Consider the following 26,825-nt stretch of genomic DNA (forward strand, 5'->3'; position numbering starts at 1 on the left):
GACTCCAACTTGTCTGATTTGATTTCAGGCACCTTGGTATTTGAAGATACCATCTTAACAGATGAAAGAAATACGGAGCGAGGACAGCTGTGTGCTATATAAATGGCACTGATGAGAAGCACCATTTGGGTGTCTGGGTACTGTGCTGACCTGAAGCTTCACAAAAACACCTTCTTGTCTCACCAAATGAGTCTGGGGATTGGACACAGCTGAAGAAAGCCTGCTGCTCTTCCTAGAACCTCCCCTCACCCAAATAGCCTCTGAAAAAGTTTTTCTCCTTGCATCCCACATTGCATCAAGTTTACAGTGTGGATCTTCATTGTATTATTTTTCTAAACCAGCATGTTGTTTATTTAGAATACAAAGTTTAGATCGTTCATGATTTGTGTATGATGGGAAGTCACAATTCTGAATACAATAGTAACATAATGTATGTGCTTGCATGTATATGTGTGTGTCTATAGATGTATATGTATATATGCAATGTGGGGAGCAAAGAGAAAAACTATTTCAGGGACTATTTGGGGGATTTCTAGGAAGAGCAGCAGGCCTTCTTCAGCTGTGCCCAAGTGGTTTCAGGATAAGCACCTTTTATGATAATGTGTATGTAAATTGGATCAGATAAATCTTTAATATGATAAAAGCAAAAATGCCCTACAACATACCTTATCTCCATTTACTAAGAAAAAAATGGGTGGCAGTTATTATGAGACCCCTTTTCAATTGTAGATGTCAACATTTTAATAAAGTGTTCAGATGCCTTTGTATCTGTGAGACACTACAGAAATGCTACTTATAAGTAAAATACATAAGTTAAGAAACAAACATGTTAATTAAATTGCACAGAGCAAAAGAAAGCTTTAGTTGGCTGCATTACTCTCCACACTGTGTTTTAAAACTATTTCTATGTAAGCTAAGTAGCTACACAAATAGTCACACCATTGGAAGCATCTGTTTTAAAATGTTTGACATACATCAAAAGACACAAAGTAATAAAAAAGATCATCTCTGTACTGATTCCATGACTTTTTCCCTGTAGTTTGCTATCAATATACATATCACTAAACAATATATAAAATTATCTTGTAAATGTGTAAATTAAGACATGCTTCTGTTATTTCTTCAGTGCCTGTCAGGTGAGCAGAATCTCAATACTGGGTAATGAGAGACACACTCTTTTTATTCTAGTTGTTTGATTTGGAAATCAATGAATCCCAAAAGCATCTAACCTGCAATAACCTTTTTGTGGATTCCAACTTGGCACCAGCTGTTTCCCACAGTCTGGGCAGGATCACAGGAAGTGACCAACATGGGCTTAATAGAAAGAACAGGGGTGCTTTGCAAGCCTGTGAAGACTAGGATAATTCTTCACTTCTTGTGGATGTCAGAATTATTGGATAGAGGTTCCTGGCCTCCTCCCCTGGCCCCAGTATTTGTGTACAGTCTTCTATGAACTAGGGGAGTACTACATGTCTGAATAAACTAATATATAAAAATGAGTCTAGGCCGGGCGCGGTGGCTCAAGCCTGTAATCCCAGCACTTTGGGAGGCCGAGATGGGCGGATCACGAGGTCAGGAGATCGAGACCACCCTGGCTAACACGGTGAAACCCCGTCTCTACTAAAAAATACAAAAAAAACTAGCCGGGCGAGGTGGCGGGCGCCTGTAGTCCCAGCTACTCGGGAGGCTGAGACAGGAGAATGGCGGGAACCCGGGAGGCGGAGCTTGCAGTGAGCTGAGATCCGGCCACAGCACTCCAGCCTGGGCAACAGAGCGAGACTCCGTCTCAAAAAAAAAAAAAAAAAAAAAAAAAATGAGTCTAAATTCATTTCTTAAGAAGCATCACAACAAAATAAGTAACCGAATGACAGAAAAGCATAAAATATTGTGTCAAGTATGTATATATAAAGTCTTAGAAGTTGGGGCAAGTATTATATCTTCTGTGTCCTATTTTACTTTGGCAAAGAGGAAGTTCGGGGTGAATCTTAATGGCTAAATTGAAATAGCCATGTTATCAAAGCATTTATATATGTGTTCTGTGGATCTCACAACTTGGCTCTCTGGTTCTTGCTGTCCAACATGGCAGCCAGTAACATCATATGGCTATTTAAATTTAATTTATTTTTATTTTTTGAGACAGAGTCTCGCCTTGTCACCCAGGCTGTAGTGCAGTGGCGTGATCTCAGCTCACTGCAACCTCCGTCTCCCAGGTTCAAGCTATTCTCCTGCCTCAGCCTCCCAAGTAGCTGGAATTACAGGCATGCAACTCTGCACCTGACTAATTTTTGTAATTTTTTTGGTAGAGACAGGGTTTTGTCATGTTGGCTAGGCTGGTCTCGAACTCCTGACCTCAAGTGATCCGCCTGCCTCAGCCTCCCAAATTTCTGAGATTATAGGTGTGAGTCACCACACCTGGCCTTTAAATTTAATTTTAATTGCCTGTAATCTTCTTGGGAGGCTGAAGCGGGAGAATCGCTTGAACCTGGGAGGTAGAAGTTGAAGTGAGCCGAGATCACACCACTGCGCTCCAGACTGGGTGACAGAGCAAGACTCTATCTCAATCAATCAATCGATAAAAATTTAAATTTATTAAAATGACATAACAATTTAGTTCCTCATTTGACACTATTCATCTTCAGGTTCTCAATAGACAACATGTGGCTAGTGGCCACTGTGTTGCACAGCACAGATACTGAATAATTTCATTATTTTTGCAGAGAGTTATTTTGAACAATGCTGCAGTGCATCTGCTATTTCCTATTCTAATATGCTTCCAGGTCAGATATTTCCTATAAGCTTCCTCAAAACCTATGTAGAACACATACAAATACTTATTTATATCCTCTAGAACACCCCTGTGGTTACCAAGCTGGGCACATAGTAATTCTTAGCCTGATTGCTAGGATGGAAGAGAAAGCTGGTTTTGATCCTTTTGGCTTTTACCTGTCTAGTAGCCCTTTATCATTTAAGTTCACTGCACTGAGAACTGAATGCTTTTAGATCCAGCTATCGTATTTGGCTAAGAGTTTGACTATCAGTCTAATTTTGTTATTCTAATAGAAGGAAGTATCTGTGGGTTTGATAGGTTCATGTTTGGGAAGTATAGTTTAACGGAAGTGGAATTTAAGAAGATGCCCTGTGCTTGTTTTGAAGAGAGATAACTGACACACATTGCACAACTGAGCTCAAACTCATGGGTTTGTTTGATTTAATTCTGATCCTTGATGGCCTTTGGTTAACTGCAAAACAGTCAAAGTGCAGAGGCTATTCTCTCTCCAAGCTTCCCGTTGCAGTATTCCTTTCTGTTGATTCCTGCATTACCTATGGGGAAAAAAAAGTTCATCACACCAATTTGGTGAGCCAAAATTGTGATTCTGTTTGGGAACATGTCTGCTGTATTTGTCATTGCTAGTCATTTTACAAAAGTGTATTTTGATGAGCCAAGTATGTAGCACACTTTATGAAGGCACACTTTTTCCTCTTTGCTTCTACAGGTGAAAACCTTCAACCAGGAAGCATTTTTATCACTTTAAATTCCAAGAATATTAATATTTAAGAATAACGAAAGAATTCTGAATTGCCTTTTTATTTTCACCTTTTTTTTCTGGATTAGTTGGAAACTTTATAGGAACTAGTGAAAGCTACATGATCTATTTGTGGATAGTGCTGGAAAACAAGGCTGACTTTTAAAGTAATTAGTAGGCTGGCTAGCATTGAAAGTTTTGGGGTTTTCATGATTTATGTAATGATTTTTCTCCAACCATTTACATGTTTATAAAACTTTATTTGCAGTTATTTTCACTCTTTCATTCACTTTCTCACTTTCAGCTCCCCATCTCTTCCTTTCTTGTTACCCAACTCCTTTTCTTCCCTTCATTTTTTCTTTTACTTTCTGCCTGTATAAAAATATTTTTCTGGCTTTAACACAACATATTATGTCAGTTGCAGATCTCTACAAGGGTGTTCTGAAGCGTTTATGTAGTAGGGGACTGGTGGGTCTTAGTGGTGATGGTTTGAGTTTGAGACGGCTTCGTTCACTACACTGTGCTCCTCCTGCATGAACCTAGACCTGTGTTTTAACTCAGTTCCTGACATTTTGGCATTGAAGTCTATATTTTAGCTGCCCATGCTGAATCAAGCAAGGTGCAATTAGGAGGCATTCTAAGACTAATTTTTAGAATTGAAGTGGGAAAATTTAACTGGTAAACCTTGAAAATGACCTTCCCAGAAAATCTGTGCTCATTCCCCTCAGCCTCTCTGGAATCATCTTCATCTGAGAACTCTCTCGGCTGGCTCGCTGGGTTTGGTGGATCAGTTTTCTGACTCCCTGCTTCTTATCTCTCTCTGAGGAATAATGCAATGACATTCAGGAATGTTCTGCTTCCCTAGAAGCATAGCTTGAAACTATGAAGTGCTGGAGGCTACGACTTCTTGTCATTGTTTGTTCTATGTAGGAATTTTCATTTGCTGTATTTTGAAAATTAAAAATTTCTAATCAATTTGTGGTCACTGCCTACTGTAGATGGGCCACCTTAAGCTGGTTGATTTGGATCAGTGGTGCATATTTTTTTCTCAGTTGACTGAGAGCCCTAAACAGAAGCCTTGTCAAAAAATTCTCAGGAATACGTGACTGATACTAGACACAGAGATGTACGTCCTCCCTCGGCCTGCCACCCTGGGGATTGAAGTGCTAGCGTTGGTAGGAGGAGAGGCAGCTGAGGGGGCCCAAGAATGAAATGGCACAGAACGATCATGAGCTTTCTTTTTGCATTTAGACTTCTTGTCGCTAAACTTCCCACTTTCTTCCTGCCTTCATTTTGTGGCCTGCTGTACCCTCACCCCATGTTGCTTCTGCCTTTCCAAGGGACCTTTGGACTAACCTCTTCCTCTCCCTCGTCTCCTTCTGCAGTCCGCTCTTTGTGATACTAGTCATTGTGCTCATTGGCAGTGGCAGCAACATAGTGTAGGGTAGAAGGAAGCAAAACCAAAGCTGCACATGCTCTGAGCAGCTCTCAGGTATGTCACCTCGCCTCTGTGCAAAAAGGCCCGCTTCCAAAAGTAATGACTTTTCTTTGTATCTACTTTTTCGTAAATAGAGAACTTGCTGAATGTGGAGCACACAGTCTGTACACTGATGAGGATTTGGATAGTGCTTTGTTATCTCTGGGCTCACAGCCACCTGATGAGGTAGACGGTCTGTTCTTAGAGAAAAGTGAGGCTCAGACGTTAGGATGCACTGCTGTGGGTCACACAGAACAAGAGGTGGGACAGCACCTCTGAACCCAGCTCAGTCCCTCCTTGCCTCTATCTCAGAGCAAGTGAACAAGACCCTGACTTTTATATCTTCAAATGCAGGTTCATTTCCAACACTGCCTAGTTAAAAATATCCACAGGGATTTTTTTTTTCCCCCTACAGATTTAGGAGATAAGATCTGGTCTTTGATCTTGAGAATCTGAGGGGTGAAATGTACAGATGCTGCCTCCTCAGATCTGCTACCTTAGATTGGATTTAAAATAGACTAAGCATCCATCCAGACACACACACACACACACACACACACACACACACACACACACTTCCCTTAGGAGAGCCCTTAACCCTTAAAATTCTTAGTTAACACCCCAGGGCTGCTGGGCATAGGAATGGCCTGAGACTTGTTTGCTTCAGCCATGACTTTTGTTTCCCATGTTGAACACCATCTCCAGGTGCCCAGGATGGGGGCTTTGCCTGCAGGGTATTCCCACAACATCCCCTCACAGCCCTCCTCTGGCACCGATCTGGCTGAACTCTACAGAGCAGCCGTGGGGATAAACTGGTGTGGCACTGCCACCTAGTGACTGCCCGCCATGCTGTTCTTTGACTCTGAGGTGCTGTGCATCAACTGGCTGCTACCCATCATGGAAAATCATGGTGGGGGCTTCTAAAAATAGAATCCACCAGGCCAGTGTCGACATGCTCTCTCTGCTATCAGCAGAGCCTGGCACGCATCAGACATGGATTAGATTAAGTGTTTTTGAAAAAGTGGTTTTTTGGGTAAGGGAATCTTTGGGCCTGGTCGAGCGTGGCTCCATCTGTCTGCTGGGGTTCCAGTTTCCTCTTGGAGGAGCTCACAGTGCGCACAGGATGCCTGGCATGCAGCAGGAACTGAGTGAATAGAGGTTGCCCCGCAAGATTTAAATACCCACTGGTCTGGAAGTTAGAAAAGGAACAGGAGGAAAGAGAAACTTGGTCAGAAATGCTAGTCCTGGTTAAAACATTGTTCTGGATTTTGATATTTTTTGATTTCCCGGAAAGCATCAGGGGCTTGGGAATATAATTCTCTTCAGACTTTTTTGCCAAATTCCAAGATTTTCTAGTAGTGAATACTTTCCAGATGTGTTGATATGAAGCCAGCTCCAGATTTTCTGATGGCCGTTACTAGAGTCCCAGCTGCCCTGAAGCTCTAGGCCAGTGGTTCAGAACAGGAGTAATTAGCACCCCCAGGGGAGTTATGGAAATTAGTGGAGAATTTTTTTTCTTGTTGCTGCCTTGGGGTTAGGGACGCTGTGTATGTGTTACGCATTTAACAAAACACTGTTCTGTATCCCACTTGACTTCAGCTTGACCTACTGGATATTGTATGTATCAAAAAACTGTTTATAATTTTCTTAGCTTAGACCTAAATTCATTTTAAATAAGGACATATTTTTGCTCAGTAGTAATCAACATTTAATTTTCAAATGTAATTTTCTAATAATATATAAATTGGAGGAAATTATTGATACCATCTGTGTTCTTATAGGTTTTTAACATAGTAGAGAAAGTTAGATAGGTGTGAGATTTGAGACTTTTATTGACAGATGAGTCATTGCTGAAGTCATTTATTCCAATATGAAATGTAAATGTATAGTGAATAATAGAGTTAGAAAACAAAACCTCTTTGTCATCTTTGGGAACATATCAGGGAAACATGATAAATGTAATTCTTCAAGTTTGAAAATTTGTGTATGTTCTATTATTCCCTTCTTTTTCATTGGGACTTTGAACTTTATTTTAAAGTAAGCTTATGCTCTTAGAACATAGTCACTGATGGTCTGGAGACAAAAAAGTAAGTTGTCTATATCCCAAGTGTGAATGAAACGCTCATTAGCCAAGGTTAATGCATGAAAAGAAACCAGACCTTTTACAGAACCATGCCCCTTCAAACATGCGCGCGCGCGCGCGCGCACACACACACACACACACACACACACACACACACACACAGTGAGAGAGAAAAGTGGTTAGTTTTTACATTTTTCTCAATGAAAAGAAGAGAGGAAAACATTCCAAAAGTGCAAAGTTAAAGGAGCAAAATAAAATCAAGTAAAAATACTCACTTTGGCATTTTAGAGTCAATAAAGAATTACATAATTTATAAAAATTCAAGGCCAGGCGCGGTGGCTCAAGCCTGTAATCCTAGCACTTTGGGAGGCTGAGGCAGGCGGATCATGAGGTCAGGAGATTGAGACCATCCTGGCTAACACAGTGAAACCCCGTCTCTACTAAAAAATACAAAAAAATAGCCGGGCGTGGTGGCCTGTAGTCTCAGCTACTTGGGAGGCTGAGGCAGGAGAATGGCGTGAACCCGGGTGGCGGAGCTTGCAGTGAGCCGAGATCGCGCCACTGCACTCCAGCCTGGGTGACAGAGTAAGATTCTGTCTCAAAAAAAAAAAAAAAAAAAAAATCAAATGGAATCCTGCCTAAATTAAAGCTGGGCTTTAGATATATCAGCATTATACTGCCTGTTGCCGCTGCTGCTTCTGTTTACTTACTGATATTAAAGGAAGTCTATATTGAAATCCTCAAGATCCTAAACCCATGTTTAAGTTTTCATAACTCAGTTATAGGGAAAGCATAGGAGTGCGAGAAGAGGACTATGAGAACGTCAGATAGATTGGGGGCAGTTTACATTCTCATATGTTCTATAAATTAGTTCCAGAGAGAGTAGTTTCATACATAAAACTACAGCATTTATACTTCAGAGCACCCTCACTTAGGGAGGGTTGTATTAAAGTGTTTGGGCTTATTGGATTTTACATTTTATTTGAATTTAGAACTGTAATTTTAGGTGTCAGTGTTGGAACATGATTAGACACTCATGTCATCATTTTCAATCTGTTACATATATTTTTTCTTGATAGGTCTTTACATCTGGTGTTCGCATTTATTACAGCTTGCATATTACCTTATTCCTTTGCAACCAGTTTTCTCCCTTACTAAATTTTAAGCTTCTCATGAACACTTACTATTTTTACTCATTTACATATTCTCAGTACCTCCAAAAGTTTCTTTACGTGTAGATAGATGTTCACCATGTTATTGAATGAGAAACTCCTCCTGAAATAAAGCTAATTGATGGTTCTCAGACTAGATAACACATTAAAATCATCTGGGGAGCTTTTAAAAAAATCCCTGTGCCATGGCTTCACCCCCGGTGACCTCGGCTTCATTGTTTATGGATGGGGCTTTGCACAGGATTCCTTTTAACCCTTCCCAGGTGACTTCAATATGCAGCCATGGGTGAATATGCAGCTACAGTGAATAGCTATGCATGAATATCAGCAACAAGTAAGAGATACATGTTAGCTCTTCTTTCTGAGCCATTGGCATTCAGCTCTTTTCCTTTTGCACTTAGATATGTACCTACTTTGAATTCCTTTTTATGCTTATATGTTCTAATTAATTGAAGCGCTTACTTTATTTGCCCTTACTTTAAATCAAAACTACCTGCACATAGTTGCAATTTGGAAGGAGACCATTTATCATACTCCTTTCACTTCTCTGAGCCAGCAGCTGGTGGACATGGAAATATCAGCTTTGTTACTGAAATTAAACAGATTTGGACACCACCATTTGCCCTACAGCAACATGGGCTTTCTAATGTTCTGCTGACTTACCACTGAATTTGAAAAAAGTCATAGGTATACCCTCACATTGAGGGAGTCACTCTGTGTCCGCAGTGAGCTTACCACATGGAAAACCCCATACACCTGCTTTGCAGGCAAGCCAAAGACAGAGGGGGCCTGATCTATGCCTGCTCAGTTCCTACTCCCAGATTTTTCATCACTCCCCTCTACAAAACAAGGAGAGATGCGTTGCCTACCTCTTTTCCTCCCAACACGCATACACACTACTTGAAACAAATAATGTTAGAGGCAAGCATTTGAATGTTTAGCTCAGTCTATTTTTCTCCTCTTAGAAACTTTTTAAGATCTTCTCTTTATTCCTGGTATTTTAAAATTTACAGTGATCTGCTTTGACTTAGGTCATTTCTTATTTCATATACATATTCTCAGTAGAATCTTCCCTTTAGAGATAGATGTGTACCTTCCAGTTTTCCTGTCAAAGAAATAGAAGAACATTTTTATTTCTTTTCTTCCACTGCCCATATTATCCTTCTGGAAAGACAGTTGTTGGAACCTCTATTTTAATTCTCTAAGAATGTATCCTTTTTGTTCTCCTCTTTCCTTCTCTTTTTGTCTTTTTGTTCTACTTTCCGGGAAATTTCTGTCAACTTACATCTAACTGTATTATGGTTACTTTTTCATTATAACTTGAAGTTGTATAGTTGTATTCCTCTTTTCCTTTTCCTATCAATGCAATTTTTTTTTTTAACTTTCAGTTCCTGTGATACACGTGCTGAAAGTGTAGGTTTGTTACGTAGGTATACATGTGCCATGGTGGTTTGCTGCACCTGTCAACCCATCATCTAGGTTTTATGCCCCACATGCATTAGGTATTTGTCCTAATGCCCTCCCCCTCCTTTCTCACCAGCCCCCAACCCATGTCCATGTGTTCTCATTGTTCAACTCCCACTTATAAGTAAGAACATGTGGTGTTTGGTTTTCTGTTCCTGTGTTAGTTTGCTGAGAACGATGGTTTCCAGCTTCATGTCCCTGCAAAGGACATGAACTCATTCTTTTTTATGGCTGCACAGTAAGGTTTTTATTTAGCTTTTTTGTAGTATAATTTACATAGTTCAGGAGTCCTGTCCCCTCATCACTCTACATCATCTCAGGTTTGTTCTGTTTCTTCCCTTCCCTTTCTGTTTTTCTTTCTTCCTCCCTCCTTTTTGTATCTTTTCTATAGAAACCAGATTCAAGTGTGTGCTGATCATTTGCCATTCTTTTGTATTAAGAGTGGCAGTTGGAAGCCAGTTGGAAGCTCGGTAAGGGCTGTTTGATGACAATCACTGTGGGGTGACAGCTAAGTTTTTCATTAAGGAATTCTTGATATTAATACATTAATGTCTTTTCTGAGAAGTCCTGTTTCTCCAGGGAAAAATATTATTTCTCTGTAGTATCACATCCTAATATTAGGGTCAGGTATGGGAAGTGAAGGAGAGAGACTAGAAATGCTATTGTTCAGCTTAGAGACTTGAACTTCAGGCCCCAAACACTTCTTCTGCCCTTGGCTAGGCCCTGAGTCTCTGAGTATCCAGTCTGTCCCCAGAGAATGAACCTATCTCCTGTGAGGTGCCTGTTGGTACCAGACAGGGCAGGCACATGAGTGTTCATCATTCTCTATACTTAGGCTTAATCAGTTCCCCTCTTTTTAGCTTCAGACTTTATCCACGCATTTTGTGATACTTGGTTTCTCCAAGTTGTGACACTTCCATGGGTTCTGTGACAATTTGTGCCTTCAAAGTGGGGGTACACAGACCATTTATATTTAATGTGGTTGCAGATAGGCTTATGTAAATCTCTCCTCTTGCTATTTGTTTCCCATTTTCTCCATCTCTGTCCTTTTTTTCCCCTTTATTTCTGGCTCTCTTGGGATTTTTTTAATATTCAATTTTCTATCCTTTATTGAGTTTTCAGCTATTCTTTTTCAGTGTGTTATTTCAGTGGTTCCTTTGGGGTTTATAGCACACAGTCTTACCTCATTTTATTGTGCTTCACTTTATTGTGTTTCACAGATATTGCATTTTTTACAAACTGAAGGACAGTGTCAATGCTGCATCGAGCAAGTCGATCAGCATCATTTTTTCCATAGCACCTGCTCACTTGGTGTCTTTGTGTCACATTTTGGTAATTCTTGTAGTTTTTCCAAACTTTTTCATTATTATTATACCTCTTATGGTGATTTATGATCAGGGATCTTTGATACTACAATTGTAATTATCTTGGGGTTCCATGAACCAAGCCCATAAGGGAAGGCAAACCTAATTGATAAATGTTGTGTGTGTTGACTGCTTCACCAACTAGCTGTTCCCCCATCTCTCTCACCTTTCTCTGGCTTTCCTATTCCCTGAAACACAATGACACTGAAATGAGGTCAACTAGACCTACAATGGTGTCCAAGTGTTCACGTGATGGGAAGGATTGCATCTCTCTCACTTTCAATCAAAAGCTAGACATAATTAAGCTTAATGAGGAAGGCATTTCAAAAGCTGGGATAAGCTGAACGCTAGGCTTCTTATACCAAACATTTATCCAGGTTGTGAATGCAAAGGAAAATAAAAGTGCTACTCCAGTGAACACATGAATAATAGCAAACGAAACAGCTTTAATGCGGTTATGGAGAAAGTTTGAGTAGTCTGGATAGAAGATCAAACCAGTTGCAACATTTCCTCACATCAAAGCCTAATCCAGACAAGGTCCTAACTCTCTTCAATTCCTTGAAGGCTGAGAGAGGTGAAGAAGCTGCAGAAGAAAAGCTTGAAGCTAGCAGAGGTTGGTTCATTAGGTTTAAGGAAAGAAACCATCTTTATAACAAAAGCAAGGTGAAACAGGAAGTGCCGATGTGGCGACAGCAAGGTGTCCAGAAGATCTAGCTAAGATCATTGTTGAAGGTGGCTACAATAAACAATAGATTTTCAGTGTAGATGAAACAGGCTTCTATTGGAAAAATATGTCATCTAGGAATTCCACAGCTAGAGTGCAGAAGTTAATGCCTGGCTTCAAAGGACACATGAACTGTCTTGTTAGGTACTAATGCTACTAGTGACTCTTAAGTTGAAGCCACTGCTTATTTACCATGCTGAAAATCCTAGGGCCCTTAAGAATTATACTAAATCTACTTTGCCTGTGCCCTGTAAATGGAACAACAAAGCCTGGATGACAGCACATCTGTTTATAGCATCATTTACTGAATATTTTAAGCCACTTTTGAGACCTGTTGCTCAAAAAAACAAAAAAAAAAAAAAAAACTTCTCTCAAATTATTACTGATCACTGACAATGCACCTGGTCACCCAAGAACTCTGATGGAGATGTACAAGATTAGTGTTGTTTTCATGTCTGCTAACACAACATCTATTCTGCAGCGCACAGATCAAAGAGTAATTATGACTTTCAAGTCATATTTCAAAAATACATTTTGTAAGGCTATAGCTGATGGAGCAAGGCAGAGTAAATTGAAAACCTTCTGGAAAGGATTCACTTATTCTACATGCCATTAAGAACATCTGTGATTCAGGGACGGAGGTCAAAATAGTAACATTAACAGGGGTTTGGAAGAAGTTGATTCTAAACCTCATGGATAACTTGAAAGGAGTCACATTTCAACAGAAATAATGGAAACAGAATAATGGAAATAGCAAGAGAACTAGAAATATTAATAGAAGTAGAGCCTGAAGAAGTGATTGAATTGCTGCAATCTCATGATCAACTCAAATGTATGGGGAGTTTGCTTTGCTTCTTATGGATCAGCAAATAAACTGTTTCTTGAGATGAAATCTACTACTGGAGAAGATGTTGTGAACATTGTTGAAATGACAACAAAGGCTTTAGAAAATAACATAAACTTAGTTGATAAAGCTGTGTCAGGGTTTGGGAGGATTGATTCCAATTTTGAAGGAAGTTCTACTGTGGGTAAAATGCTATTTGATAGCATTATATGCTATAGATAAATCTTTCCTGAAAGAGTCTATTGATGTGGCAAAAATCATTGCTGTGTTATTTTAAGAAATTGCGACAGCCATCTCAACCTTCAGCAAGCACCACCCTGATCAGTCAGCAGCCATCAACGTTGAGGCAAGACCCTCCACCAGCACAAAGATTATGACTCATTGAAGACTTCAATCCTTAGAATTTTTGAGCAATACAGTACTCTTCAATTAAGGTATATACATTGTTTTTTAAAACATCATGCTATAATACACTTAACAGAACTACAGTATAGACATAACATTTTTAGAAACGGAAACAAATTTGTGTGACTTGCTTTATTGAAATATTTGCATGATTGCAGTGATCTGCATCTGAACCTGCAATATCCCCCCAGGTATGACTGCACTTACACACTTAGGCATACTATACCTATGTTAGCACAATCTTTCTTCACCTGGTAGTGTATCTTTTACCGCAGTCTATCTTGAAGCGATACTGCATCAGTTCACATAGATGAGTTTTCAGCTGAATAACCAAGCAGAACCCTTTGAAGTTCTCTGCATGTGTCTCTGTACAGGTCTCTCCTTCTTGATTTTTGCTTTTTGAATTCTTGACCTCCCTGGATTTCCAGCTCTGTCCTTCAACAGAGGGAGCGCTCCAGGCAGTGCCAGGTTTCCTTCCCTGAGCTGCACCTAGGAGATTCTCTTTAGTCATTAAAGTGGGGGCAATTGTATTTTTCAGTTTAGTTGTTTTCCATCTCAAGAATCACTGTCCTTTGTTGCTAGATAACCAATGTCTTGACAACCGTTGTACCAAATATTTATCTGCTTTTTTAGTTGTTTCAGGAGAGAGTATAAATAATCTAGTTCTCTATTGCTCCATCTTGGCTGAAAGCAGGATACACACTAATTCATATAAGAATGTGTTTCTTCTTCTCTGATGTCTCCTTTCATTTCCCTTTGTTCTTGTTGGTTTACACCTTTAAAAAAAATGCATTGCTGTCACTTTAATGGTATTTCAGGAGACAGGTGGATTCCAGAAAGAGAACTGATGGTGGATTGATCACATGCACTTACATCTCCATAATACTTCTCACTAACTAAGGTTGACATTTGAGACCAGAGCTGACATTTGAGATGAGATATTTTTGCCATTTTTAGTATTACTTGTAAGTTTAATAGAAAAGGATTAATGAACACAGTTTGTTAGCTGTTAACCTCCATGACTGAATTATTTTTACAGGTATAAAAATACCTTATAAGTTGCACACAGATCTTGGAACGTAATATGACAAATCCAATTTATGTTCACTGATGAGCAAGAATTATTTTTATCCACTTTTTGAATGTCTATGTATATGATCCTAAAAATCAAGCCTGTGGCCTAGGGCAGGTCAAGTTGAGGACATGTTTCCGTTTGTCACACTAATTACTTCGAATATTAATTCCCTGCTATATTTTTGTAAGCATCTGTGACTATACCACGATGAATAAGGCATAGTCTTTGTCTTCCAATTCTTCATAATTTCTATTCTAAGGGCATGTTAGATGAGCAAATTCCACATTACCTGTCTTATGACCCAAAGTAACATCGAATGGTGCTAGAGATATCTACAAGATGTTCCTGGGATACAGTGAGGGAACCAGGCTTGGAGTATCATGCTGACCAAAAGCTACAGGGAGTCTGGAGAAGGGGACCCACAGACAGATCATCAAAGTACAAACGAGGGTTAGAGAGAAGGGGGAACGTGTTTCCCAGCAGCAGGAAACACACCTGCAGAGAAAGAGAGCTGTAAAAGAGAACAGCATAACTGCCGGCCATTAGTGTGTGGGTGCTGAGGCTAGGCAGGAGTGCAGGCCAGAGGCCGCCACTCTCCTGGGGAAGAAGGCACTGATTCCCTGGGAAAGATAACTCCTGTGAACTCTCACAAACGTTATAGAAAGCTGTCATATTTGTAATCTAAGACAGAGTGTGAGACCCTCAGTCAGCAATGAATGAAGAAATGAATTGGAATAGAAACTAAGAAAAGGAACATTTTGCTTCTTTTAAAACATTGAAAGCTGATCTTACAATCTTTGTCTCTGAAGCATGCAGTTCATGCCAAAACTCCAAAGTCCTCATTTTAAAAGCTTGGGATTATCGGGCATTCCTTGCACTAATTTTAATCTTATTGAATGTGTTTTTATTAAATCAGCATTCATGTTGATCAAAACTTGAAATTTGTACAAGTCATTTCTTCATGCCTTTCTCAGAATAGTTCTTGTAGAGAAGAAGTTTGGAATTGTCTAAGTCTGTGAAGTGAACTTCTGTAAAAAATCTTTTGAATATTTTTAAACATTATATATATTAATCATTCAAATGGTGTTAATCTGTCATAGATTAAAAACCTGGGAATGTTCTAAATTATAATATCATCCTGTGAAAAGTCTAATATTTGTTTCTGAGTTGCTGAAAAACAAAATAGGAGATTATTCTTATAGTATCTAATTTGGTTCCTGATTACCTCATCTTGAATATTCATAATCATGTATGTCTGAGTGTAACATAAACATTAGTATGAGATGTTATTTTTCTATTCTGAGCTATTTTTTAGGGCAAGTTTATTATTTTGTAAGCAAAAAGGATAACTTATCATTGAATCCCAAACCCTAAAATGCCAACTCCTAGAAAGATGCTTGTTTCTATGTAAAGCCCTTCAGTGCAGGATGACAGTCTCTGATGCAGTGTAATGCACACAGCATATAGTAAATATTCACTGAGTGATTTAATGATATATTTCTTGAGAGTATTTGGCCAATAAGGATGGAAGAAATTTGTATATATAAGATTTGAGCATTTATTAAAGGTGTCTAAAGAGTTAGCTTGCCTAAATGTTCCAGTGGATGCTTTACATTGTAGTTTTTAGTCATTTACTGCCCCCAACTCTGAAAAACATTTTTAATAAAAAGGGCTACAGGAGGAAGAAATTAGAAAGACTTTCACACCCGTGCCAAAGTTGAAATTTCCCTGCAGCAACGGCCATGAAGGTACCCCCTAGAAAGCTTTGTTTGTCAGATGAAATCTCCTACTTCTCTTCATAGTTAGCTGCTCTATGAAAACCACACCTAGGTAGGTTTTTGTTTTCTGACAAGGAGTCTCGCTCTGTCACCCAGGCTACAGTGCAGTGGCAGTGCAATCTTGGCTCACTGCAACCTCTGCGTCCCAGGTTCAAGTGATTCCCCTGCCTCAGCCTCCCAAGTAGCTGGGACTACAGGCGCACACTACCACACCTGGCTAATTTTTGTATTTTTATTAGAGATGGGATTTACCTATGTTGGCCCAAGCTGGTCCTGAACTCCTGAACTTAGGAGATCCACCCACCTTGGCCTCCGAAAGTGGTGTGATTCCAGGCATGAGCCACCGTGCCTGGCCAGCCTAGCTAGATATTAATAACAGTGTTCTGGTCACTCACTGTAGCAGTGAAAAAATAACTTGAGGATTTCACTGGGACCCAGGCACATTTTCTAAGTGTCTAGAAACTAAGTATCTAAGGACACTTTGCTGATACAGAGAAGGTCAAGAATATAACTGTTTCGCCAAAGATTGTCCATGCATTAAAACATATGTCAAATGAGAAAATGCAAGTTAAGCTCTGAGCACATAGTGAACACTCAGTAAGTATGGTATATACATACATATGCGTCAGGGAACCAGAGCCATTAACTCTTAAGTGTATCACATCTGTGTATGAATCATGCTAAGAAGCAGCTTTATCTCACAATTAAAAATTGAATAGGAAGTGAACTATTTTGCCTCCACTCTCTTTACAGCCCATACTTATGACAGGGTAATATATTTCCTGTTTTAGGAAATTGCTTGGTGAGGAATACTTACTAGAGAGCCCCAATATTATTAATAGGTTATAATCCAGAGCTGATTTCTCGGGTTTTATTTTGAAAGGCAAACCCCGTCCTCCCATTGAAGCTCTGTTACATATGCATAGCAGGCTCCCAGAGCAGTCCATAGAATCCTGCTTAGCTCATCTTGTGGCTGAGCATAGCACTGATCACATAGCATCTTCCTAGGTATGTAACAAAGATAACAAAGATTCTAGGGGAAATGCACTCAGCAGTCTTCCTGGAATGCTAGGAATACATTTTACTTTCCTTTTGACAATGACAGTCTCTACACCAAGACCTTCTGGGGAAAGGGGACTCTACAGCTAGGTCATGGAGGCTGTTTGGGGGTGAGAAACAGTGGTGATTTCTGCACCTCTGCCACCAGAAACTTGCAGGATGCTCCTAACCAGGCTGGCTGCCTGTTCACATGCCCTTTCGTTTGATTCCAGGAGATCAGTGATTGCCCTTTCTATGGGGTTCCACTCACTCTAGCCCGGAGCCTCTTTCCTTAGTCCACAGTAGCAGGAAACAGAATTTCTCAGCTTCTCTCTTCTTTGGAAGAGGGCAAAGGGACAGACGTGATAAGAATAGGTCTCTTGTATGTCCAAAGATAGAGTGTAAGATCTACTGATATTGTGCAGAAAAGCTTATACCCTGTGATATAAGATAAATCTGCATTTTTTAAATTTTTGAAGCAGGAAGCTTGGCATAGGATGAGGGACAGGAAAAAAAAAAAAGAAAGAAAAGAAAAAAGCATAGATAATGTCATGGCCCAGTGTAGGTTGCATATAGGGTTAATCCTGGGGCTCTGGTAATCCTGGGACTGTGGCTAGGAGCAGCCTCCTTGCCACCACAGCCCTGGCAGCACAGACACAGATGGGGAATTGAGTTGAAAGGCAGGACTGAGTGAGCGAAGCAGGAGATGATGAGTACAGCACAATTACCAGTATATTTTGCAGAACAAGAAATGAGGAAAGGAAAGTCCTCCGAGTGTTACCTGAGAGACGGGAAGGAGTGGTGGTCTTTTCCAGTGGTGGATGAAAAGCAAGGAAGTCCTCTAGTTACCAGAGTCTGGAGCCTGACTGTCATAGAAATCAGAGCAGGGCCTCTCTGCCCCATGACCACACAGAATGTGCGTCCAGAGCAAATTCTTCTAGGGTGACAACTCTCATGGCCTTGCTGTCGTATGCATACATGCTGTTGTATGAAACCAGTATCCAGATCATGGGCACAGAGGGTTACTGTTTAGTACTGTTAATTCAGCCAAAATGTGATAGGATACCTGTTTCTGATATAAAAGCTTTCTTCCTTACCAGTAAAATTTGACACCTCAAAGAATGATTAGGATACTTTGTATCCCTCTCCCTCTTTTCCACTATAAGTTCTTTGTGTGTAACTGGTAAGACAGCTTCTATTAAGCTCTGGTTATGGGCAGGAACTCTGTGATCAGAAGTACAGTTTCTGTGTTCAAGGATGAAGGACATCCAGGTAGATTGACCTATTATAATATGGTCCCGTGATCTGGGGATGTGCACGATACTCAGGGAGCACAGGGGAGGCACTGAGGGGAAGAGAAGACAGAAAAGGCTTCCACTTGAACTTACTTTGAAAGATGAAGAGGAGTTAGCCCATCTTCAGGAAATCAAGGTAGCAAAGGACAGTCCAAGCAAAGGGAACAGCATGATTCATTTTGCTTACAAAGAAGTGGAGTGAGATTGGGCAGCTGCATATTGTCTCCTAAGTCTGGCACATCAGCTGGGCAAAGAGTGATGAGACATGGGCAGAGGCCGGAGGAGTCTACAAGATAAATGTGTCTGTATCGTCTTACACCAGTGAGGAAATCTGTTTCATATTTTCCAGTCTCTTTCAGATGATTTATAAAGTTGAGGCAGTTTCTGATGTTGTGGATTGCTTAGATGGAAGCTCAATTTTATTTATATTCACAAGCTTTGAAAACTTCTAAATATAGCAGTTTGTAGAAGATACAGTAAATTCATTGAATTGAACCAAACCACTCTTAACTATCATATTAGAGATTCATTATAAAGGACTGGCTTTGTTTGCTGTTTTTCAGGTACCATGATCAACAGGATGTTACTAGCAACTTCCTTGGAGCGATGTGGTTGATATCAATAACTTTTCTCTCCATTGGTTATGGTGACATGGTACCTAACACATACTGTGGAAAAGGAGTCTGCTTACTTACTGGAATTATGGTAAGTGTCTTTATACTTCACATCTCTTTTATTTACACTCAAGAAGGCACTTAAACCACTCAGTCCACGTGCATAAGTAATTGTGAGCTACTTTTTTTCCCCATCAGCAGGAAATCAGTATAAATAAATCAATTTTGTGTTGAGAGAGAATGTCAATAGTTTTCATCTTAATTCTTCTCATCATGAAATTCTGTTGAAGAGGTAGAGCTGTTCGTTTGCCCCTTGGGGGGGCATGCGCTAATTTGATGAACTAATTTGATGTTGGAGCTTTGGCTTCAGAGTCTGAAAGTCCTTTAAGTCTATGTCCTCCCGTCTCCTACTAGCTGTGCAAATTTGAGTAAATTATAGAATATGACCCATAATAACTATCTTGAAATGTGTTGAAGGGTTAAAGATATATTAATTATAATATTTCATTTTCTTTTAACAAATGTTTGTTGAGTGCCAGGCACTGACCTAGATTCTAGGAATACACCAAAAGAAGATAGAAACTTACTGCCCTGTCTTCATGGAGCTTACGAGGGAAGACTTACATTTTAAAAATAATGGTTCATTACATTTGTGAACTAGTAAAGCTTCTAACCTGTTTTGTGCCTGGGGGAGAGGGATGGGATCTACTCAGAGAAGTCATCACTAGAAAATTGACTTTTACGCTGAAGTGAGAAGGGTGCATACCCAGGAAGGGAGGTAGGAAGAGCTTTCCAGGAAGGGGAAATGGTTTATTTGAAGGCAGTGAGGCAAGAAGGAGCTCAGTACATTGGAGCCAGGTCATTGGGCCAGGAGTACACAGAGCAAAAGGGGAAAGCGGCCTGGCATGAGGCAGGGACAGGAGGCCAGGTCTTGTAGAGCACTTGGGAAAGGTCTGCTGCTGACATGCCATCATTCTTCTGGCTGGCATGCCTAACAGGCTCAGACATCTTTTTTGCCCCCCTCCACACATGACTAGCCAGGACCGCTTCTTTGCTCCATTTGTTTTAGGTAGAGGAAGTCGTACGCTAGCAAGCTGTGATTATAATGTGGTATGAACTTCTAAATATTTAAGCCAGAGGTGTACAGTTTTCAATGACCTACGCTTGTCTGCATTCTTTACCAACTTTGTAATGTTTGCTTACAGCAAAGAGTGTCATCTTGATCCTTGTGAGGTTTCTGTCTACAAGAGGATGTGAACGAGTACTGCAAGTTCCAAAATCTCAGAATTTCTGAAATCAGGCACCCTGTTCAACACCTCTAACTGTATTCACTCACAGGCTGGCAGGAGAGTGCAGAGGCTTGCCATTTGAGGGCCTCTGAGTGGTGGCCAGTGGAGGGTGCACACCCTTGCAGAAGCCGCCCGGGAAGACTGCTCCAGGAGTCACAGCTAAATGGGAAGGAAAGAGTGCCCTTGGCGTAGACAGGGAGGCAGCACCCTTCTCCGCCTCAGTAGTGTTCAACTGGGATAAGGCAGCTAACTTTGAACATAAAAATCTAGGGTCAATTTTAATGTCCCAGTAGTAACAAGATGGCCATTTCAAGTCCCAATTGTAGAAAATATAATTTGGGGGCATGTTTTAACATTATTTGCTTTTAAAAGAAAAATGATAGTTTTAATTATAGTGAACTTTTAAAAAAATATAATACTTGGTATGCTGCATTATCTGTTTACTATTGGATCACTTCCCCTTTTTTCCTCAAATAATAGCATTTTATTATGTGGTATAATGCTTTGGGAAACGTAATTTGCATAGATGTATTTTTAGAAGGCCCATAACAATCCCACAAGGGATATAAATGATGCTGTTTATAAAAACTGGTAATTGCAGAGTCTTTCCCCTAGTGCTTCTTAGAAACAACTTCCTTAGTGTTACTTTTTGTCAAGATGGTACCCTCTTTTATTCTCAAATCAGGTGTGACTCAAGGGTCATGTGTACAGGCTTATTCGCCATGGAATCGGAGCCAAATTTGAGGTTAACCTTGCCTGGGTTTTACAAAATGTTTATCATTCCTTGATATTTTATTGTTCCTCGTGTCTCAAAAATTGTTCCTTCAGAGTCTCATCTGATAGTACAAATCTTTTATTTACCTTCTTGAACTGCCTCTTGCTTAGGTTTCACTATTGATCTTACTTTGCTTAAAAAAGAGAGGTTATGGCCTGGCACCGTGGCTCATGTCTGTAATCCCAACACTTTGGGAGGCCGAGGCAGGTGAATCACCTGAGGTTGGGAGTTCGAGACCAGCCTGACCAACATGGAGAAACCCCGTCTCTACTAAAAAATTAGCCGGGTGTGGTGGCACATGCCTGTAATCCCAGCTACTCAGGAGGCTGAGGCGGGAGAATCGCTTGAACCCAGGAGGCAGAGGTTGTGGTGAGCTGAGATTGCACCATTGCTCTCTAGCCTGGGCAACAAGAGCAAAACTCCGTCTCAAAAAAAAAAAAAAAGAGAGAAAGAGAGAGAGAGAGAGAGGTTATAGTACCATTAAATATATGTGGATACAAAAATGTTATATGTAATGGAATTTATGGTGACTTCCTTCCAGCCCTGTAAGCTCATGGTAAAAAGAGTCCCTCTATTCTGAGGCTGAGGAGCTCCATTTCCTCTCCTTCATAAGGATCAGACTTATTTCCTAATTGACTTGATCAAAATTGATTTACTTGCATACAGAGAAATTCACTAATATTTGAGTAACCTATTTGAGATGCTTTGTAGAGTTGGATTATCTCTTCTTCTAGACTAAGCAGATTCCCATGGAGTTAGGCTACAGGGCAGTCTTCCTGGGATTCACTTCTGGTAGTTGATTACATCTCACATCAGCTCCTTAGGGATCAAGAGCATATGGATGGAAGTGACCTAGACACTCCTATGGAGAATGTAGAAATCCAAGACCAATATGGGAATTAAACCTTAAGAGACCAAGATCTCTTTATTTTTATAAAAATAAGTCATGGGATTGCCTAATAGAAGAAAATCACTCAGTACTCTTCGAGAGAAAACCATTATGGTTGTAATTACTTATTTTCTCTTTATTCTTCTACCCTTCTGCTGTTTGAGGAAGTACTGAGGACCTGACTGTTTATTATTGAAAAGGTCATGATAAACAATGGGATGATTTCTAAGTAGCTTTGTACTTTTGGTTGATGGTGGTAGACAGCTATCTTAGCTTTTGGACAGCACCAGTTAGTTTCTCAGTGTCTCTAATTTTTCCAATAAAGTAATTGTTTTACTTAGTGTTTACAAAGTTATCTTCCTAGACATACATATATATATATATGTGTGTATATATATATATGTATATATAAAAAACACATCCTGAAAGCTATGAATTCTCCCATTACTAAGAATATATATGATTGTTGCAAGAGTGAAAAATAGCCTTGTGGGTAAGGGTATCTTTCATCTTATACTAGAATTAAGGTTGCTCATTTGTTCTTTTTGCTTCTCTATTTCTGTAAAATTATGGTGACTCTTGGTAGCCTTTTGACTACAGTATGGATGACTGGATTTTTTGGCTTAATTATCTTTAAATATCAAGTAATATCTGTTCATTCCTAGGGATGCAGGTGGTTATTCAATAAATGGTTCTCTAATAGTGATTTATAAACCACTAGACTTTGACAACATCTAGCATGACTCCCTCAACAAAACTAAGAACACTTCAGACATGAGTGATTGAGGTTTCTTCCATCCCACTAGTAGTTCTATGCAAACAAAAGCACTGCGTAAAGCTTTTGCAGTTCATAGCAATTTGAAAATCACTATGCTAATTAAATTTTAAAATTTTATTCAAGGAGCAAAAAAACAAGTCAGTTCAGGACAGAAGTCTTTACACAGCCTTGCCTTTTCCTTAAGATTTGATAATAATCCTTTCCACATTAAATTTGCCCTGTGCCGAAGAAATCTTAATTTAACATCACGTGGTGACTCCATCAGTTGTCAGTTAAACAGTTTGCATCCTGAAGAACAATAACACTACCCTGTTAAGTCGGTAAGAGGGTGTTCCGAAACAGCACGAATTAGCTACAGCTCATAAAAAAGAAATGACTGGTATGAAAGAATGCGAAACCTAAGGTCCCATTATACTCCTCTTCCTGTAACTTTCTCTCTTTCCATTTGAGGATTTGTTTTCCCCTTCCAGTGTACATAGAAATAATGCAAAACTGATCTGAAGCCATTCCTTGGTGTTGAATGTTTGAGAGTGTGCAAAACACTCACATTTTTTAAAATGTCTTATACAATTTGACATTGGGTGTTTAGTATCAAATAATTTTGAAGAGGTTTTAACTTTCAATTTGCTTGCTTTTTGGTTCTTTCTAGTGTGTTCACTGAATCTCATCAAATAAAGCCCCAGTGAGAAGAATGTATCTTTAAATTCTTACAATAGTTTTCTGTTTTGTGCAGAGCAGCTGGAGGGGATGATGGGCCTTTTCAGTCATAAGGCTAAATTCCTCACCAATGTCCTTTCTTGGGGATCTTCACTTCCCCCCAAGAAATTTCATAAGTGGATTGCAAAAGAAAAATTTCTTAAGAAATACGACAGCTGCTTTCTTCCGGGTACAGGAAAGTATAGCTGGAAGTTGTGATCTTTTAGTACACAGCTCATGGACTCCACAATTTCACCTAATTTTTCTAAACTATCAGCACTTTTAATTGGCAGAGCTGCCTTTCCTGTCTCTGAAGTACCTGCAGTCACACTGGCACTGTTGAGATCAGGAGATTTAAACCGAGGGATGACTCATTGTTGATGACCAGTTTTATGAGGTACTTCCTTCTTTCTGACCCTAAAAGTAGAAGAATGAGCTGAGCAAGCAAATCACTATAAAGGAGGCTTGGGTTGTGCAGGCCCAGGCTTAATCACTGGGCTCAAACACCACACACTCTCCCCGCTTTCCTTGCAATGAGGACATTTGAAATTGACCTCCACCCTCTAGTAGCAAATATCAACTTGTATTTTAAGACACTCAGAGGGCATTTTTGATAGAATTTGTCTTCAAAACTTCCTTATTTTCATGACCTGAGGAAACCTTGCAAAACTCCAATGGGATATAATATTAAAGCAGAGTGGTTTATAACATGTTATTTGCCAGAATTGATTGTTTCACATATTTTTATGAAAGAATAATTATTTATGTCAGTCAAGTATAGTAAAAATGTTTTTATGGTTCTAGGACATTGAGTCAGTCAGCCCCAGGGACAGAAAAACAGGCAATGTGTTGAGGTATTTGTTTTACCTTACTTTTGGAGGGCAAGCTGATTTGTGAAAGATCTTAAAGCTGTTTTATTTTTACATAAAAGCGTGATTTTTTTCAAATTAACTATTTTGATAAATTTTAATTATAGGCTCATAAACTATCAAACTGAATTTTGAACTTTTAGGAGCTATTATAAATCCCACAGGAGGATACTTTAAGACTAGAATATTTTGAATATTAGTGTTTTTTATCAGAGCCATTCTCTGTAGTGGTAAAGATTCTGGAATTTCTTTAAAAGGTATAAATTTCATTATTATGTTGAATCTTTTGAAGATGTCTTTTTCAAAGTTGCAATAATCAAAACCTTTACCCAGTGTGCTATATGAAGGAATTTCTCTTTTTCATAGGCTTGTATCCTTGTGATTAAAGCTTGATCCCAAAATGGTTTTTCAAAATGATTCTTGCAAGTATTTGCAGGATCAACATAAGTAGATGATTTAGGGTAAAAATATGTCACTTATTTTAATTTTTCAAATATTATGTGATACATGATTTTGAGGGAAATGGGATACCTTACAGTTTCTGTGCTGTAATGGAGAAGAATACAGTGGAGAAAAGCACTACATTTTAATTTTAACTTGGCAGCATCTAAGACTATCCCCACATGTTGGGATTTCCCTAGAAGTATATAGGTAATAGTAACTAATTGTCATTTGTCTTTTCAGTTTGATCTGGCTTGGCTTAGGGTAGTAAACATTAACAACACTTGTCATTACTTAACTTTTGTAAAGCAAAGTCCCTCCCCCTCTGCCCCTCTTAACTTACCCCTTTTTGTCTCTTTCAACATCTTCTCTGTTAGAAGGAAAGATGGTAAACACTCCAAGGGAAACCTAAACCTTTGCTTTTAATATATTGCTTTCCGAAATACACTGCATTTTCTTCATTTTGTTTTTAGATGCCCAAGCATCTTGAAGTGGCAGTTAGTGATTTTGCTTAAGTTTTTTCTAAGAAGATAAATGAAATGAGAGAAAAGTAACCAGGATACATTTTCTGACTTTGGTGAAAGGAATATGACTCATCTTGTTAAATGCATACAGGGATTTTAATTTCAGAGAGTAACATATGTTAGTCCCAACTGTTTCTACATCGATTGTGGTGGTGACAAGCTTTGGAGAAAATGTTGTAAAATCTACTTATTTCCATTCTTATTCATTTTATGAAACAGAATCGTCCTCGAAATAGACACTGGGTGGACAATAATATTATGCCATTACTTAAATTACTATAACCATGAATGTGTTGGCAGGAATTTACCTTGAACCTAGAAAGCTTTCGGAAGTGAGCCAGCTTCATCTTGCATAACTCTAAAAATTAAAAAATAAAGGTTACTTTTTTGAAATGTGATTCTATACATATCACATTATCTTATGACTTAATAATCTAGGGAGGTATAAGTTTATGGTTTTCTTCACTAAAATAAAACTTAAAGAGTTAAGGAGTTTGTATTTGAACAAGAAGTTTTCTAAGTGGTTCTGGAGGTATAACTTAAAGGGGCAGAGTTAATTACTAAATTAGTGGATTAATGTCTTTTCCAATTTGCAACAGAGATACTCATTTTTAATGCCCATATCTTAGATGACACCCGGTGAGAAACGGGCCAGTAGCAGAAAAGAATGGAGCCTAAGAATAAACACAAATAAAAATCCACTGTCCAAGGCTCTTGATTCCAGTGATTTTCCATTCCTGTTAGGATTTTGATTTCTTTCCAGAAAGATCTCAGCAGAGGCCACCTGCCAGGGGAGAACAATATTCAACTTCTTATGCCAACTACCCTCTCATGGCTGTCTCTCTAGTAGTTAGGAGCCCCTCAGGTTTTTATGACCTCTGCTTATTAAAGAACCATTGCTGCCCTGAACCGCCAAGTTCCAATAGAACTTAGCGATTGAGGAGTAGTAACTAGGAGCATATCTGCAAAAGGCTAGCCTGTGTTTGTCCAGCATATGCTATCATGGGTGGTCACTGATTTGGTCTCATCAGCCTGCTAGAACTCTTTAGACTTCACGGTAGATGTTTGAAAGTCAATAAAATGGGTAGAGATGCTTCCAAAGGCCATTCTTTTCTTTCATTAGTACCCATATCTAAAATACCTTGCTTTCATTGTCTGCATATGGCACAAAACATCAAAATAACATCACACCGTCTGCCTTTACTTACCTTGTTTATCACTTCTTGAATGTCTTCATAAGTCAGTCAAATGACTCTTATAAGAATTCTGACCCTCTTGTTTTAATAGAAGGTTAATGGAGCTTGTCATAGTCACTCCATATCCTCCTTTATCTAAAGCAATGACTGTACCTTGGGATCACCTGGAGAACTTTAATGAAATATTCAGACACGTGGATTTTATCCCTGGAGATGAAGATTTGCTGTGAGGCACACAGTCTCAGCACTAGGAATTTTACAAACTCTCCAAGTGATTCTAGTTTATAGTCAAGGTTAAAAACTACCAATTTAAAAGTTATGCCAATTACAAAATAGGAACAATGTGGATTATTTTGATAATTAACCGTATTGCTTGATTTTTAGACGTTCATACTTTATCATATAAAATAGGTGAATTTGAATTTCCTGTCTTGCTTTGAAATACAGTGCTTCATAATGCATCATGACTATGGAATAATCGCAAATAAGAATATACAGTCATCCCTTAGTA

General features: G+C 39.2%; 1 protein-coding gene across 3 annotated transcripts in view; it reads left to right on the forward strand.

Moving 5' to 3' along the window:
• KCNN2 (potassium calcium-activated channel subfamily N member 2) overlaps positions 1–26,825 on the forward strand; it is a 138,517-nt gene that overhangs the window by 89,246 nt on the left and 22,446 nt on the right. For all 3 annotated transcript variants that reach the window (XM_017959786.2, XM_017959787.3, XM_003900003.4), the window contains one exon: positions 18,807–18,948. In XM_017959786.2, the coding sequence (XP_017815275.1) occupies positions 18,807–18,948 (142 nt within the window). The remainder of the gene's footprint in view (positions 1–18,806; positions 18,949–26,825) is intronic.

This window comes from Papio anubis, chromosome 5 (assembly GCF_008728515.1).
Source record: "Papio anubis isolate 15944 chromosome 5, Panubis1.0, whole genome shotgun sequence".
In the NCBI taxonomy this organism is placed as follows: domain Eukaryota; kingdom Metazoa; phylum Chordata; class Mammalia; order Primates; family Cercopithecidae; genus Papio; species Papio anubis.